The sequence below is a fragment of the Sparus aurata genome, chromosome 1 (genome assembly GCF_900880675.1).
Source record: "Sparus aurata chromosome 1, fSpaAur1.1, whole genome shotgun sequence".
Lineage (NCBI taxonomy): Eukaryota > Metazoa > Chordata > Actinopteri > Spariformes > Sparidae > Sparus > Sparus aurata.
In genome coordinates, this window is record NC_044187.1 from 34,687,034 (window position 1) to 34,704,042 (window position 17,009).

At 45.2% G+C, this 17,009-nt stretch overlaps 1 protein-coding gene across 4 annotated transcripts in view; it reads left to right on the forward strand.

Moving 5' to 3' along the window:
• Positions 1-2,399: 2,399 nt before the first annotated feature.
• The window catches only part of kcnq5b (potassium voltage-gated channel, KQT-like subfamily, member 5b), a 123,296-nt gene continuing 108,686 nt past the window's right edge, over positions 2,400-17,009 (forward strand). For 2 of the 4 annotated variants that reach the window (XM_030423204.1, XM_030423194.1), the window contains exon 1: positions 2,401-3,289. In XM_030423204.1, the coding sequence (XP_030279064.1) occupies positions 2,949-3,289 (341 nt within the window). In that variant the 5' untranslated portion in view covers positions 2,401-2,948. Of the gene's footprint in view, positions 3,290-17,009 lie in introns of all 4 variants that reach the window. The other 2 variants (XM_030423186.1, XM_030423214.1) reach the window with 2 other exon arrangements.

Genomic DNA, 17,009 nt, shown 5'->3' on the forward strand with positions numbered 1-17,009 from the left:
TTTCCCTCTCCTCATCACAGCACCAGGGTTCGCGACCTCCAAGTACAACCCGGACCATGGCGGAAAGGAGAACCGCAGATCATACAAGTCAGAGGTCAGGATAAAATTTCCATGCTGCTCCCGGGAAATGGATTAATCTATCTAATCAGGTCAAAGGTCACACATTGGTGGAAACATGGACCGTGAGTGGAAGTGGAATACAAACATCATAAGGGTCATTTTGAATATTGCTCATTAAGATGACCTTCCCAAAGTTGCAGAGGAAAAACAAAGTAAACAAACAAGAACTTTGGGAAACGGGCAGACGAGATGAATTCTGTCTCTTGCCATGACAAAGACTTTTGACTTAGAGAAGTGTTCAGAGCGGACTCTATTTCTTCACAACATACTTTTTTTGTTGAACGTGTGTCGCGGGGTGCATGCGCCCGTTGCAGGAAGCCACCGCATCACGTGACAAGGTTAGGCGATACAATTTGTGAGCTTTCTTCTGCTTTCCCTCGAGAAAGCAGAAATCACCGATGTACAGTTACAGTCATTTTGGCAGTTTGTAAAAAAAAAAAAGGTTTTAAAGTTTCTTTTTTTAGGGTGAAATATGACATTAAGAACCAGAAGATACACCAATTTTACATGAGTTTCTTGCTCTTGAACTTTTTTTTTTTTTTAACTTTTGTTTGACATTGAAGTACCTCGCAGTTAAAGGTTATGTTGTGCTGGACTTCATCATACTGAGGGGTGTTTCTCATATTCTGCCAGCACTTGTGATTGTGAATGAGAAGGACAAACAAATTGAAACAACTCTCACCACAATGTAATCCAGTACAACGCCACTGTCAGCTATGACCTCAGTAATAAACATGTAATTAAATGTACACATTACTAACGAACTAAACAAAACGGAACCAAAGCCCAAGACTTTGTAAGCTTCCGGCTGTTGTACAGGTGCGCCTAATAAAGTGGCCACAGAGAGTATCTGATCTTAACAGTGAGTGAAATACTGAAACCCAAGATCTCATCTGACAAACCTCACGGTCCAATTACAAGTCATTCTCAAGCTCTCTGGGTTTGGCCAATATCTGTGTGCACAGCAGGAGTCTGTAGTGACTAAATTGTATGTTTTCTTCAAATTCAATGGAGGAAGGAAAGGCTGCAGGGTTTTCAAAATACAGAGGGAGAAATTAACTCGAGTTCTAAACAAAGTCAGAACATGTAGTAAATTAAATGTTAGAAGCAGCTAATACAGTAAAGCATCTACCAGCACTGCATCAGATGAATGCATCTGTTGCTAGTCAGAGCCACTTATGTCAGTATCACCCTAGAACATTATTATAACAAGCGACCTTCAAAAACCATGGGGCGTTCAGGGACCGTGTAGTTCAGGAGCATCTGCAAGAATTACAACTGGGAGCAGAACAAAAGTACGCGCGTGCTCCTCTCCAGAGGTTGTCTGGCGCTGCAGCCGCCAGCAGATGGCAGAGTTCTGTTGGAAGACGCGGGAAGTCCTGCGCACTGTCAGCTTCTCGAGAGTAAATACGAGCGTACTTTGCGGAGAACTTGTGACAGGATGCTGTGACTGCTCCTGTTAGAACAGTGACACCCTGCGCCCCCCCTCCTCAGCGAGCGTCACCTCACCGACTGCCACGTGTGGTCGGCGCTGCGCTGCATCTGACAGCAGCATCCGGTCAGGGCCGATGGCGAGGAAGCCTCATGAGAGTGTTCTGTGAAGTAACAGCATGTCGAGAAGAGAGCGTGCACTGTGTACTGTGAAGGGGAAGTCCATGCTGAGACACGCTACTTTCACTTTGAATGACGCAAAAGGCAGCCTCAGGTCAGGATTAACCCCCCTTGACCCAACATGGAGTTAACTCTAAACATATGGCTCACATGTCTTGTGTATTAATAACAGTTTTGAGTTTATTTTGTTCCAGCATCACAGCAGCGTGGTAAGACATTAGAGGGGCTGGTAGGTTCAAAATAAATCCAGTAGAGAGTTCAGTGTGGCATGGTCGCAGTGGCAGCAGCACCACAGATGACAGAGCGGCCAAAATGCAGATCTGATCAAATACAAGCTTGATACCTTCTGATCAAACCACATTTACCTTGCAGAACACACATTACTCAATTTAAGTAAAACGTCCGTGGACCCAGTCAAGTCATTTTGGTCACTCCATGATATTTTCTGCAGATGTTCAGCGAGCCGCCCTCAGTGGTTACTTTTCCAGTCGACCAAGTGGAAAATTCATCAGAATCCATGTTACCTGATAGGCTTTTCTTTCTTTCTCCCTTTCTTTCTTTTTTTAAATGCGGTGTAATTTGGAACTTTTTTTCGGGAAATTAAATTACATTAGGAGAGACGGTCGTTCATCAGCATTTTCTGCTGCCACACGAAAATAAAACAGAAAAAAAACTTGTGGAGGCTGGAGGCTTCATTGTGAAGTGATGTGGAGGTAAGATGGAATCACACTGCTCGCTGTGACACGAGGATCGAGACTAAGTTTTCTGGCGGGCATCACCGGCACAGATGCGCATCCGCTGCGGACACGACGCCTGAAGCAACAGGCGGTACAGCTGAGGGGGGGGGGAGAGAGCCTCTGCTGCAATCTGATGTTAAAAATATCTCCCATCCTTCTCCGCCGGCTCACACTGTGTCTGTAACTTATTGTTGTGTCACATTCGTGCGTCTCGCCGGCCAGGCGTCGTGGATGCCTTTACGCGCTGCAGCAGTTGTGTAAATCGCTTGAGAGGAGGTTGATGCGAAAGGGAAAGAGGGCGGTCAAAGTGTGACGGTAAACAGAGTGCCTTGCTCTGCCAACGGTTTCACTCTCAGCTCAGCGCCTGTTAGACTGCGTCTCGCACGTGTAATGTATTGTTCGTCCAGGGCGCAGCTGCCGGCACAGGACACGCATGCTTGAAAAGACCTCCGCGCACTTGATGCGCGCTTTGGTGATGCCATGCCCCGGAACCACAGCGGAGACGAAGGCGGCACCGGGCTCTGGATGAGGACGTCGCCGGGGCACCGTAACGAAGGCTACGGCTTAAAAGATGTGGAGTCCGGACGAAGGATGATGAACAACGCGGGAGACGGTTTGCTGTCAGCCTCCGCCGCGGCAGGTGCTGCTGGGTCCGAGAGCCTGAGGGGGAAGCAGGGAGCCCGGCTCAGCCTGCTCGGGAAGCCGCTCATATACAGCGCGCAGAGCAGCCGAAGAAACGTGCGCTATCGGCGCCTCCAGAACTACCTGTACAACGTGCTGGAGAGACCGCGGACATGGGCGTTCATCTACCATGCGTTTGTGTAAGTTTATTTCCATAATTTGCATGTAGGATAATGCGTTGGTAAGATCTGAAGTGGCACACCTGTTGATGCGTCTCCACCCGCACAGACACCCACATTCCTAACTGCTCAAAATGTCTAATACGACACAGGCAAAAGCTTCTTCTGTGTAAAAGGAGCTGGCCACCACACATGACTCTGACGTATTTTCACACACCACTTTGTCCACTTTGATGGCTGACATGTCACACGTATAGAGACAGTGGCTGTCATGAATCCACAGCTCATCTGGAAATACACCACAGACTGAGCAGAGCAGAGCAGATTTCACAGCGTGCAGAGGAACTCTCATCCCTGCAGCTTGGATGAACCCGCTGAGATCCATGTACAGCTTCACCATACTGACACAGACTAACTTACTGTCACTGCTCTTTGCCATTATTTTCCAGGATGACTGCAGAGGAGTCTCTCTTTTGTTCACTGTTTAGTCACCGTGCACTTAGTACAACCGCAGTTTCACTGGTATGTATCTGTATGAGTGAACAGCAGAGACAGACAGGTGTTTTTTTTCCAGTCACTTCTGCATTCATAAGGCCCCTGGTGAAGTAAGTTTTACATCTACACTTGGTAAAAGCAGAACTCAGGGTCTGTTTGCTCCTGAAGGTCAAGAGTCAGACCATCTTAAGCCTTCCTGTCTGCCCTCTGTCATTCTTGGCTCTCCGACCAGCTGTATCTGGCTGCCCGCGTGTGACTGTTGTTGTGGCCTCGTGGCTGTTTCTGAGAGGAAGGAAGTTGAGACACATGCTGACTCTAGACCACCATCTTTTATTTTGGTGTGAAGGTGGCGCGCGTGTGTCTGAGCGCTCAAAGGAGTGGTTGAAAAGCGAGGAGGGGGCGGCGTTGCATTCGCCAAGCAGCTCATGAAACTGATCACTTAATTTTATTTTTAAAGCATCACTGAAGAAGCTTGTAAATCAAATTAGGCACAGGGAGCGGGAGCACACAGGAAGCCTATAGGGGGAGTTTGTGTGCCTCCTGTTGTCTATGTGTCGTGACTCTTTTGAAATCGGATACGATAGAAGTGACTGTTGCCTAATTAACCCTCACCACTGTTTCAAAACGTAATGCTTTTCACAGGCAGTAAACCAAAGGCCTGTTCCTACCAGAAAGTGACACAGCAAAGTGAATTGTAAGCGACAGGCTAAACTGTAGCAGTAAGCTTCGAACACAGTGGGCAAGCCAAGAACATTTTGTGCTAGTCTGAGCTTCTATCTATTTCTCCACCTGCTGGTTACACCCTTTGGGAATTTTGTTCTCAGGATACTGGGCTACATATTAGTGTTTCTAACATTTCTAACTTCGATACAATACCTTGAAAAATGTTAGTATTCGATACCCAACAAGGTTGCAAAGCACGACACGGCTGCTTGGGTATTGAGGAGTTGTAGCTTTCACACACCGTGAAGCAGCCGAGGGTGGATGCCTGGCGCCAGCGGTGGGCCGCCCCATTGGTTGGGCCGCGCAGATCTTTTTAGCTGTTTTTCCATTGCGTTTGCTGGCACCAGCCTGTCTTCCCCTCTTCCCCAGTCGGACCTTACTGCCGCTTGGGAATGGGCTCTGTGAATGTCAGAAAACTGCTTTACTACGACCAACTGTTCAGCCATCACGTTCCTCATGTGGCAAACGGTGCCGATTTGAAGGAGCACAAGCGTTAAGCTAGCTTTCACTCAGTTAGCAAGTTTGTTAGCCCAGTCACTTAGCTGTCCAGGCTTTATGGACTCAATGAGCAGTGCTGTAATCATGTGACACATGAACATATGAACAGTAAGGGGGTCATCCAGCTCAATGATCCTTTCTTTACCCTGATTTATTTGGGCCATAACTTCGGAGAGTAACGGTTGGATATCTGGATTTGTAGTCTCCACAGTCACCGAAATGACTCAAAAATACTGATTTGCATACCTTATGAAAGTGTTGACTCACGTACACCCACAAGGATCCTCGGACTTGCACTCCAATCGCTTCGCATGGGCGCTCATGAATGTCAGGAGCGAACGGTTGGGTGGCCGGAAAGTTGGTGAATGATTTTCTTTCATCCCTTCGGCGGTGAGCTTGAACTGGAGAAAATGGAGGGACTGAACTCCCACTCTTCTTCTCTCCTGTGATGAATGCCTCTATGATGGTTAGTGGCCTTGAAAGTTGCACTGTTGTGCTGATATGTAAGATGATATCCGTGATATCGAGCTGAGGTTTAAGCTAGTTCACATTTACAGCTGTTAAAAAACGGTTTCCTTCTCTAAATTGAGCTATTTTTTTTCAAATTTCCTGAAATTCAGAGGAGTGACCGTACTCGGCAGGGCCAGCCTCGTAGCCTCGTAGGGAACCAGGGTGAGATTTTGCTTTGGGACCCCTCTCCCCGACATTCTCACCGCCTAGGTATTTTCAAGATGAAATTTATATTGCTGATTTTGAAAGAGAAGCCCTGCTTGTTGGGGGAAACCAAGAAAGGTGTTGCCTTAAAGTTGTTGCCCTGTCTGCCTTTGCCGCGGGCCAAATCATCCTAGTTAAGAAGGAATAGATGATCTCTCCTGCTGTGCTGCTTTGTGACGTGAACTGAAATGATTGCCATATAAACCTCAACCAACTGTATCTTTAAATGGTCTGTATTTATTCCATCATGTCATGTAAGACACATAGTTCGTGTACTCATGAGTGGTAGGCCGTGCAATCAGCAATAGTAGATCTGTGATAGCCGATTACCCAACATCAAACACTACCGCTTTAGCACATCCTCTTGTCTGCTGCTGTACTAACTGTTTTTGTACATGTACACTTGTCACATTCCTAGCATTGGTTTGAGCTCAGGTGTGTTTGCATTACTACCTACAAAACACACCTTGTGTCACCTGCCTGCAGGGGAACAATGACGACAATGAAGTGGATGTTACTGGTGTTTGCTGCATGGTGAGAAGGGACATAGGTATTATTCTTTGCTATTTTTGTTCACTCCAAAGAATACAAGCACATAAAAAAAAAGGAATGATATAAAACAGCAAAATAGGCAAACCCTTGGGCCATCTGGGGTTGGCAGAAACAACACTGTTGTATGATCATCTTGAAGAGGATATGACAGACTTGTTATCAGTCTTATTTATTCGTCCAGCACTGTGAGGGAACAGTATTATTTATTTGGAGTTCAGTTTCTAGGCCATCTTATGAAGGCAAGTTCCATTCTACTCTCTTTCAGCCCTGAATTTGATGTCTACGGTGGTTGGATTTTTACAGGCCTCACTTTTAGTGTCCCTATTTTTGGTTAATTCTGATACCTCACATTGAGTGGTTTGTCAAGCAAGACAGCTGTGATAGACCCACTGCACACTACCTGCTCAGGACCAAACAGCAGGCGGAGACAGTTAGCAATTAGCTGGTGGGGGGGGCGGATATTCCCCTTAAGGACCAGAAAGTAGAGACCCTTGAACTTAAGTTTGAGCTTCAGGTCTGCTGGATATGAACCTGTAAACTGCTGATATGCCCGTCTTATTAATCTTATAAGGTGATGACATGTCCGTGTTGTGTTTGCATCTTGCCGCCTCGCACCCTAGTGACCAATATAAATCAAATTACTCCAGCTTTAAACTGTCACAATATCTTGTAAGTAAACCAGGTCTAGCTCAGACTATTGGAGCAAATCTGTATTGAGTGTATGCATTCAAATCAGCTGAATACCCCTCAGGTGACTGGCTCCTATGGTGGCTAGTAAAAAGAAGCAAATACATTAAAGGCCATCTGTAAAGCCAAACTGAGAAGATCAATTGCCGGTGACTCCCAAAATGACTTGTATCACCGTTTCCAAGGAATATGACTCTTGTAGCATTGCAGTGACAGGTTTACCGAACCTTTGTCGTATGCTCTGCAGTTTGGTTAGGATAAGGCTAGACTACCTGTTAGGTTGAAGAAAACATTGAGTGCATTGCATTGAGTTAAAACATGATTATGGGTCTAAATGCGCTGCAGTGAGGACGGGCTGATAGAGCCAGTGTTTGCTTTGTCCGTTCTGGGCTGCTGCAGTAACACCCTCTGTGGATTTAAAAGACTTGTTCTAAAGTAATGAAAACAAAACAGTTCTTAGTGACAGGTGAAATACATAATGAAAACATGATCATGAATATTATGTTACATTTCTGCTAATAGATCCCCTAAATCCCACTAAATTCTGCACAACGGACCTTGAAATTGTCTCGCTTCTAGACGTCTTCGTGCGGTTAAAATGTAATGACGTGACAATTCATTCTCTTGCGTTTGTCTGTGTGTGTGTGTGCACATGCTTCCTCGTGAGCTGAGTGTGTTTGATACTCATTTGGCCAAGCTGTTCCGCTTGAGCAGTTGAAGTGCCGTTCGGATAACTCACATAAGGTCAATTTCACCATCCGCTGCTTTCAGGTGGCGGTAGAAAAAAAAAGCCCAAACTCTTTTCCCTTATCGGAGTTTTTCGGAGCCAACGCATTAGAAACTCTTCGGAGGAGCAAATGCGCTTACGAGCCCGTCTTTGCAGCGTTCCGTTATCCTGTGTCTGACATGCCCAAACGGCACTTCTTCGTCGGTTTTGATGCTCAAAGTGATATGTCACCGTCAGCTGTGTTCCACTTACTGACCTGTGCCTCCAGGTTAAATGACTTCTTGACAATTACAACGCAAAGAATGAACGATATCAGAGTTGACTTCGTCATGTGTGTTAGCTGGATGATTGATTGCACCTTTTCAAAATAAATGTCGGTGGTTAAGCCAGAGGCAAAGCCATCTTAGCATTTGATTGTGTAACTCTTACACTGGTTGCTGATCACTAACTCAAGGCAAATATCTGGCTCACATTTGCTCTCGGCTGTTGCCCGTTCCTGTCTACTCTATGGCTACTGCATACATGTATATTTTTATCCATTCCCTATGTGTGACAGCAGCAGCACTGAGACAGTCTTTGTGCTGAGTTGAGTTGCTCCAGGGGTCCCAGCCTGCCCTCCTTCCTGCTCGCAGACACGCATACACAGTGCTGCCATTCATCTCACCTCTGGATTAACAAGCTCTTATCCTTGCAAGTATGTTCAGGGGCAGGAAAGTGCGGGGGGAAAGGATACAGTGTTCCTGCACCTTGGGTTTCTGAACTGGCACACTAAACTACAGGAGTGGTGACAGGAACTCACTGCTCTCTCTTGTTAAATATCTATTGGCGCGTTTCCACCCAAATTAGCGGGTCTACACAGGTTTTTTAAACGCGGGTCAGCCTTTTGACTCCATTCACACTTGCCGCAGAAAAGGCACCCCGTCTGTGAAGCTGACGTCACGTTTTCATGTCGCAAATGTGCCAGAAACAGAAGAGAAAACAACAACTGACCCATTGCGAAAGAAGCGTCTGTAACACGGTGGATAAATTCTTTTGATCGCCACAATCCCAGCGAAATGACTCAGTTCATAATATCATCATTTGTGCCATTCGGTCCAATAACATTCGGAAAGTCTAGCAAGAGCTGCACGACTGAATTATTTTACCCCCATTCAAGTTTGCCGGGCACTAAACCGGAAGTTAGCCGGTTCGGTCGGCGATCCAGGTGTTTTGATAGCCGAGAAGTCTAGCAGTTTTGGCTTCAAAACATCACTGAGCAGCTTTCATAGGAATGAACAGGGCTCCACCGCCAACACTGTGTCTAGTAATAAAACATCCTTAATAGACCAAATCCCATCTCCTTCCATATTTAACCCCACCACCAGATATTGGTGCATAATCACTTCGCGCAGCAGAATTTAGCGCGTTCACCTGGGTCTTACGTTTAGATCAGAGCTGAGCCGAGGTGATAAAAACCCGTGTCTACTGCACAGTCAACTGACCTGGGTGTAAATGCAGAATTTGCACTTTCCCATTGCACACAGAGCCCGATCTTAGCGGGTTTAATTGGGATTTTTGACCAGTGGGAAAGGGGTATATCGGTCAGTTTATTGTTAGGAGTACTTAAATTTATAGGCTGCGGTGAAGGATGTTGGCTCATCCTGAAAGCTGTGTTTGATAGGCATTGTTGGATATTTGAAGCCAACAGACACAATAAAAATGTTTAGTAGACATCTGCGTGACTAATCAGACGCTGCTCTGAATCCCAGCGCTGTGTATTATGTTTTGAGGTAACATTTATAGTCCGGCAGCCACTGAGATGCTGTCATATAGAAATATGTTTCCTTTAAACCCTGTCTTCATTATCTCCGATTATCCTGTCTTCAGGCTGGAGTGGAATAAATCCGAGATGTGCTGCTGATTCAGCCTAGAAAGCGCTCTCTGTAGATGTAGGATGCTTGCGCTCATGAAAATGCATGTTTTCCATTCATCTAGTATGTATATTTTTTACGTCTTCTGCCACTTTTTGTATGTTTGACTCGAAGAAAAGAAAGACATCTCCCATAAACAGTGAGAGCAATGACCTGATTACAGCAGCGCAAGTGTTGAGGAGAAACTGCCTGGTTTGAGCAGCGCAGTGACATCAAGTAGGGGTGTGATGGCTTCGCCCAGATGGTGGTTTCTTGACAATCTGTCAGTGCGAGGGTGAGGACAGAAGGCCACGTCTGCATTTCGTATGCTTTAATGGTGTCTGAGACAGCTTGATGAGAGAAAGTGAAAGTCTGACTCAGATTTAGAGGGGCAGAATTACTGTGTTTAACGCAAAGGTTTTCTAGTTTCTAGTTACTACTTACATCACACTGTTATTCTGTGTTTTGCATGTTTTAACCCTTTAGCTGTAATTAGGGCATTAGGGCTGCCAAGCGATTAAAAAAAAAAGTAATTTGATTTATTGCAAGCTTTGTGATTAATTAATCCAAATTAATTGCATATGCCAATATTTGCCGTAAGCGTTCAAAAATACTTCACTGCACATGTATTTTGGTAGATGAGTGAATCAATGGATAAACAGACATTCTAAACTTGCGAAGGAGGTCATACTTCAAGCTTGAAGTTCCCCGATGGTCAAATAACTCCTTAATTGCACAAAACAGTGCTCCTGTCAAGCCGGTTGTTATTACCACTACAGTGCGTTCTGGTATTTTTGTGATCTTTCCTGACCATGTTTTATAATTTCGAGAAATAGTTTAAAGTTGTGCTTCAACTTTACTGTCGCTAAAATGCGATGGACTGCAGTAAGAGCTGGGGCTTTCATGTCATCCACCGGGCTTATCAGAGTTGCGTGGCTCCTTTAAGAACAGAGCAGTTTGTGGTGAGCGAGTGGAGAGCGATGGTCGGTGGCTGAACTCAGAGAAAGCAGCTGTTAGCAACTGGAGCAGACGGAACATTTAGCAGAGAGGTTGTCTAGTGGCAGTAAATGTACAGTACAGGTTACAGTTTGACCATGAATACACTCTGCAAGTCTGCAACAGCTATCACTAACCCTGCTTATATTCATGCTATTGCTAGCCATGATGCCAACCATGCTGAAATGACAGCATCTGGAAGCGATGGTATAACGTCCGACTATTAACCACAGGCCAGTCTCGGTTTGAGAAAGAATGTCAGGAACACTGGAACCTGGACTTTCCATTCAGCATGCTCAGCAGTGTCATATTTACAAAGCCGCTGCTGGACGTGATCAGTGACGTAAGGTCAAGGGGCTCATAGAGAGTGATTCATCTGCATTAATTGTTTTAGTGCGTTATTTTTCCTGCAATTGATTAATAAAAAATAAACGCTGATTACAGTGTTACCCACCATAACATTTAAAGATAAAGTTCCTTATTTTCTTCGAATTTCCATTCATGTCAATATGATAATGTAGTTGTAGTTGCAAGTATTCACCGCTTGTGAAGTCCATCTACTCTGACAAAGAACATACAGTAATGGCGGCTAATGTTTGCCGTGATACATTTATCTCTATCTCAGGCGACTGTCAGGTCTCTCCAAGTTGATCTTCATGGTGACCTGAAGTGAACGGAAACCGTGTGGCTGCAGAAATCGGTCCCAAATCTCTGGGAAGTGGTTAGCAATGATTTACACTGTATCCTTAGAAGGTCAGACTGGTCATTTATGTTTTCTTGTCAAAAGATCCCACGAAAACGACCAAAACCAGCAATATGTTAATCTGTCATCATATATCCTGACTTGTCTTCTCTGTGGCTGGCAGCATCATGCCATTTGTTTCTATTGAGATATACATCTTTAAAAAATGGTCACAATATACCATTTGATTTATTTTTTTAAAAACAGCTGGGATGTGGGACTCAAACAGGAGTAAACAGCACAGTTTTGAGGCACTATTATGACAGATTTTCATTTGACTTGCTAATGAGTATTTCCAATACATATGGGATTGAGTAAAATTGACTGTAGTGCCGATGTTCACGGTAACAAAGGTACATAAACGTCTGTTTTTTTAATTAGTTTAGTCACAGGTACATATTCTATTAGTGTATGTCTATGCAAATCATTGGGCCTGTTTGGATGAAATCAGAGGACGGTGACCGCTGACGGGGATTGCCTGCCGCAGGTATCATGTTTCAGTCCTGGGTTTGCTCAGAGGGAGTTCCCCTCGCTCTGTTCTCAGAGATGGCCTTTCACAAAGACAAGGCCTTGCTGCAGGGCACGCCTATGCATTGTGGGTATTGTGCTTCAGCTTAGAGAAACAGAATTTACCTGAAGAGCACCTGCTGTGTCCTCTGACAGGTTGCCTCGCTTTAACACCTCTCCTAGCCAGCAGGCAGGGACACACTGAGAGCCGGGTCAGTTGTATAAAAATGAGGCTTGTTTTTTGACACTTTCCATCCAAGTGTCCAATGCCCTGACCCCTACCCCACAGTGTAGACTAATGTTTTCTTCCAACAAGTTCCATGACTAACTAGTAGGCATCACTACCGGCTGGCTTCCCACCAGTGAGCACTCTCAGATCCAGCTTCCAGCCTGCAAAGGCACTCCTGGCCAAAGCTGGGAAATGAACCTGCACTCGTGGGCGAGGGTTTTTCCACCTGGCTGCACCTTGAGTCTCACCCTCTGATGAGACAGTTTTGTGGCTGATTGTCCGAGCCTAGTCATTTCAAAGGTTGCAGTCTGTGTGACAGAATACTTAGCGACTCACCTCCAGTGTGAGAGAAGCACTTTTTCCCCAATTCCTTCATAGTGGCCCTCCTCCCCCTCTTCCCTTACCTCTTCATTTTGACTGATTTCATGTTATTTTCTCGGCAGCCCTCTCATCTAGGCCTCTCTCTCTTCCGAGAAAAAAGGCAATCTCGCCGAATTGTAGAGCATCACGGTGACCTTCACCATCAGCGGTTTGAGCGTACATCTCTTAGGAGTCTTCATCGCCTCTTTCTACTTCTCCTCCCTTCGTCTCTCCCTCCGGTGCCTGTGCAGACAGTGCTGCTTGTTTGCATTTCTGTCATCGCCGTGCCTACGTTAGCGCTGCGCTGTCTCTAGCACAAAGAGCGGGGTATAGAGTCTGACCTCTCACGGCTCTGCCTCTCTTCTCGGCCTATTTTTATTGTTGTTTTAGTCGTCGCTGATCTCTGAGCCCTAATCGCAACTGTGCTGGCAGATGCTTGCCTTGAGGGGAGCGACACGGGGGGAGGCTTGACTTGTTTGGAGATCTGAGCGTAATAGTTACTCTGATATGGAGTGTTGCACAGGCAGATTGGGGCCTAATAACTGGGTTTATCTGCTGACTGCTGAGGTGCTTCAGAGCAAGTCTTATGCAAAACGCATACACACATACACACAAACTGTTTTTTCCATTACTTGTATGGACATTACGTAGATCAGATTCACTCCCTGGAGCCCTACATCAACTATGATGTATTGATGTGCATTATGGGGTCCAGCATTGGCCCCACAAAGCTGTCAGACCCCACACAAACACATGAACAAAAGTAATAACACAGCCATCCCTGAACACTCCCGCTGTCCCAGTCTAACATCTTTTAATTAAACAGTATACTCCTTTCTGGTTATCAACTTATTTTAGCAGCCTTTTGGATCTTGGATGTGACGTTTTCCGTATTTATCACCTATTTTACGGACAATGAAAATCGATCAAACAAACACTTATACACTGCCCGGACACACACACATCATCGCAGTCACACACTCTTAATGTTTCGTTGGACTGCCTTTGGCTTTGATTACGGCATGCATCATTTTGAAAACTGCGATGTCAGACGTGTTGATGGCGGGAGAGGCGGGCCGCCGCGTAAAGCCTTCTCCAGCACATCCCGAAGATTCTCAGTGGGGTTCAGGTCTGGACTCTGTGGTGGCCAGTCCATGTTTGAAAACGATGTCTCATGTTCACTGAACCACTCTTTCACAATTTGAGCCCAATGAATCGTGGCATTGTCATCTTGGAATACGCCACCATCATCCGCCTCTCTTCTTACCCTGATGAGCCCATCACTGTGGAACGGGGTAAATCTGGACTCATCAGACCACATGACCTTCTTCCATTGCTCCACAGTCCAATCTTTATGCTCCCTAGCAAATTGAAGCCTTTTTCTCTGACCATCTTTACTGATAAGTGGTTTTAAGGGTGCACAGCTGTTTAGTCCCAATCCCTTGATTTCTCTTCGCATTGTGGTAAGAAATGCTCTTACTTTCAACATTAAACATAGCCGTGAGATGTCCAGTTGATTTTTTTATGATTTGATTTTGCCAGTAGTTTAAGTGATCTCTGATCAAATGTTTTTTTCAACAAGATTTCTCGCGCGAAGGTGACGGTTCATCGCTGTCCTTCCATGTTTTAATAATGTGTTGGACAGTTCCTCACCTAATTGTCAGCAGTCTCTGAAGTTGTTTTCTTCTGCCTGATGCAGACCAACGATGTAACCCTTCTGAAACAGGGTAACATCTTTTCCATGACCACGGGATATGTCTTCAGACGAGTTTGTTTAAGAAATGAGAAGCTACTCACTGCATCAGTGAGGGTTAAATAACTTGTTGCCAGCTGAAACATATTATTCACTGCAGTAAATATCCCGTGGAATTCTCTCTCCTATTTGCTTAGTTAAATCAGGTGGTGACTGTTTTTTGGCCAGACTGTGTAGTGTATAGCTTTACTTTGTTAGAGACTACATAAATCTATAGACCCACAGAATCACAGTGCCTCAGGAAAGGAAGTTTTACGTTCAAAAATAGCACCACTGTGCCTCATTTTAGTGTGACGTAGGCTACTCACAACAGTAGTCATGATGTGAGGGGGTGAGGGGCTTTTATGCAAGGGCAAAGGATTTACCACCATCTATATGTACAGCCAGCGCGAGCACGCATGCTGAAGAGTGGTCCTGGGATGGGGGCATGTGTCTGTGTGTCTATGGGGGGTGGCAGAACATCAGGGAGATACAACTAGGCCGTGCTCCTGGCGTTCTGCTTGGCACGAGCCTAGTAACAATGCAGCGAGTCTGGTGAAAGGCCAGAGGCCCTCTGACCTCCCTGTCTTACCCAGCAGGGAAGGACTGCAGCTGGGTAGCCAGCCTGTCCCTCCCCCAGATGAATTAACCCTATATGCCCGTCAGATGCCTCCAATCTGTGACAACAAAATTGCCTCTCTGTATGTGCGTTCATGTCGGCTCACATGCGAGTGAAATCAGTGTGAAGCTGAGTCTTGTTTGCGCCACGTTATGACATAAATATTGCTTTCTTTGCCCCCCCCCCCCCCCCTTATGCAAATCTATACAGCTCTGTGGCTTTTATTTCCATCTCTTCTCTTTCCTTAGACTTCTGCATGTCTCCGTGTTTAAGCTCAGTCATACAGAAAACTGTGATATAACCCTTTCCTCCGCTGCCCCATGCAGCAGTGGAGCCGTACACAGCCCCTCTGTTTGGGCACATGAAAAGCTCAGTGTGGGAACCTCTGTGAAGGGCAGCCTCACTCAGCTTCAAAACTAACGGCCAGCTCAGAGGCAAACAGAATACAATATGTGTTTTTTAGGATCAGCAGGTAATGCGGAGGACTCAGGTCTCCAGCTGTCTTATCAAAACAACCAAATGTATTTTGAAGCATAACAATCTATTCAAATTTACGAAGCCAGCCATTATGTGATGTTTTGTTTCTGCCATAGCGGAGCTACTCCCAGGTCAGTGTTTTATGACTGTTAGTCCCAAGTGTCAGGGATCAACTCTAAAACTCTAAACAAGTCTAAATTCTGTGAGAGGGAGACAAATTCTCTGGTCAAATACAGTTTTTCCCACAGTTGTGCCCTCTTTCAGTGAGAGTCCCCAGAACTATTCCGAGGATTATAGTCCAACACTGCGACAGTGTGGCTTTTGTAATCTCTTATTTGTCTGCACAAAATTAGACAACATGTACTGGAAAGCGGTCAGCTGGGTTACAGGACCGAGGTTAAAGTGCTGAGGTGTGGGTCGGTGCCAGCGAGGCTTTAACCATTACATTGCTCTGTTAGCACTTTCTTGTAGCTGACTTGTCAGAACACATTAGCCTTATGTTTGCTCCCGAGGTCACCCTAGGCGAAGTCCTCTGTCATCTATATACAGTGAGTGCTGTAATTGTGTGTGTGTGTGTGTGTGTGTGTGTCCGTGTGTGTGTGTTTGAGGAGGTGGGTTGGAAGCTGACAGAGGAAGAGATTACACACATGCTGCAGACAAGAAGAGGTATATTCAAGTGCCTTCATTTTTTTTGAAGATCTGTCTTTTTTTCAGGCCTCTGGCTCTGTGCATGTGTGTGTATGTGTGCGTGTATGTGTGAGTGTATGTGTGTGTGTATGTGTGAGTGTATGTGTGAGTGTGTGTGTGTTACCCTTTAGCTGTGTTATTATGTTAAGTCAGCTCCTACACCTACCTTTCATAGAGCTGTTGCATGAATAGCATATTTGAAATGTGATGAGCACACATAAACCGCGTCTTTTGTAAAAGCACTTGAACTCTGAAGTGAAATTAATCTCGTACACAAACCACACATCGATGCTCATATTAAAAATGACAATAAGCTCAGTGTATTGCACCTACAGTAGGGCTCTGGCAATATTAGCATGCGTCTCAATATAAGGCAAATAACAAAGGTCCATAAAGGAACGCAATATTAAAATGTTTAACTTGGCACCGTGTGCCCACTGTGTTACAGGATCTAAAGTTCACCTGATTACATTTTTTGTTTTCTTGTCCCAAATCAGATTATAATGGTGCCATAACTGACTTTTCTGAAAACCAGGGGACATGAAACCTTTCCAGCAACCCGATAAACACTGACTCTATAATCATATATATACCGTATTACATACATATAACACATGTAACATATGATCACAAAAAAATGTCTGAGTCTTCAGTTTGCAAAATGTTGAACTTTCCTCACAAGCCAGTCTCTAACTTTGTCTGTCTGCTGTAAGGCGATGGGCTGTTAGCTTACAGTAGGGTTAACAGAGCTGTCTCGTTGAAAGCTGCTAGAAAAGAGCGCAAACGTAGGGGCCACATGAGAAGTTTAATCACGAGTAGTTTGACATTTTGGGGAAATTCCTTATTCTCTGTCTTGCCGAGAGTTAGATAAAAGAATTGATACCACTGCTTGAGCTTCAAAAATGAAACACTGTGCTACTGACAAGCCTAATGCAGGGGAATATCCACAGGGGACATCCACAACTGTACATGACGTCACACAATGGCAGCTATGGGCAGCAGATTTAATGTAACTTTGCCGGAATAGTACATTTATTCTAGCGGCCGACTTAAAACAGTGAGTTTAAACAGGCAGCAAATAAAATCTGCATCTCAGAATGACTAGGC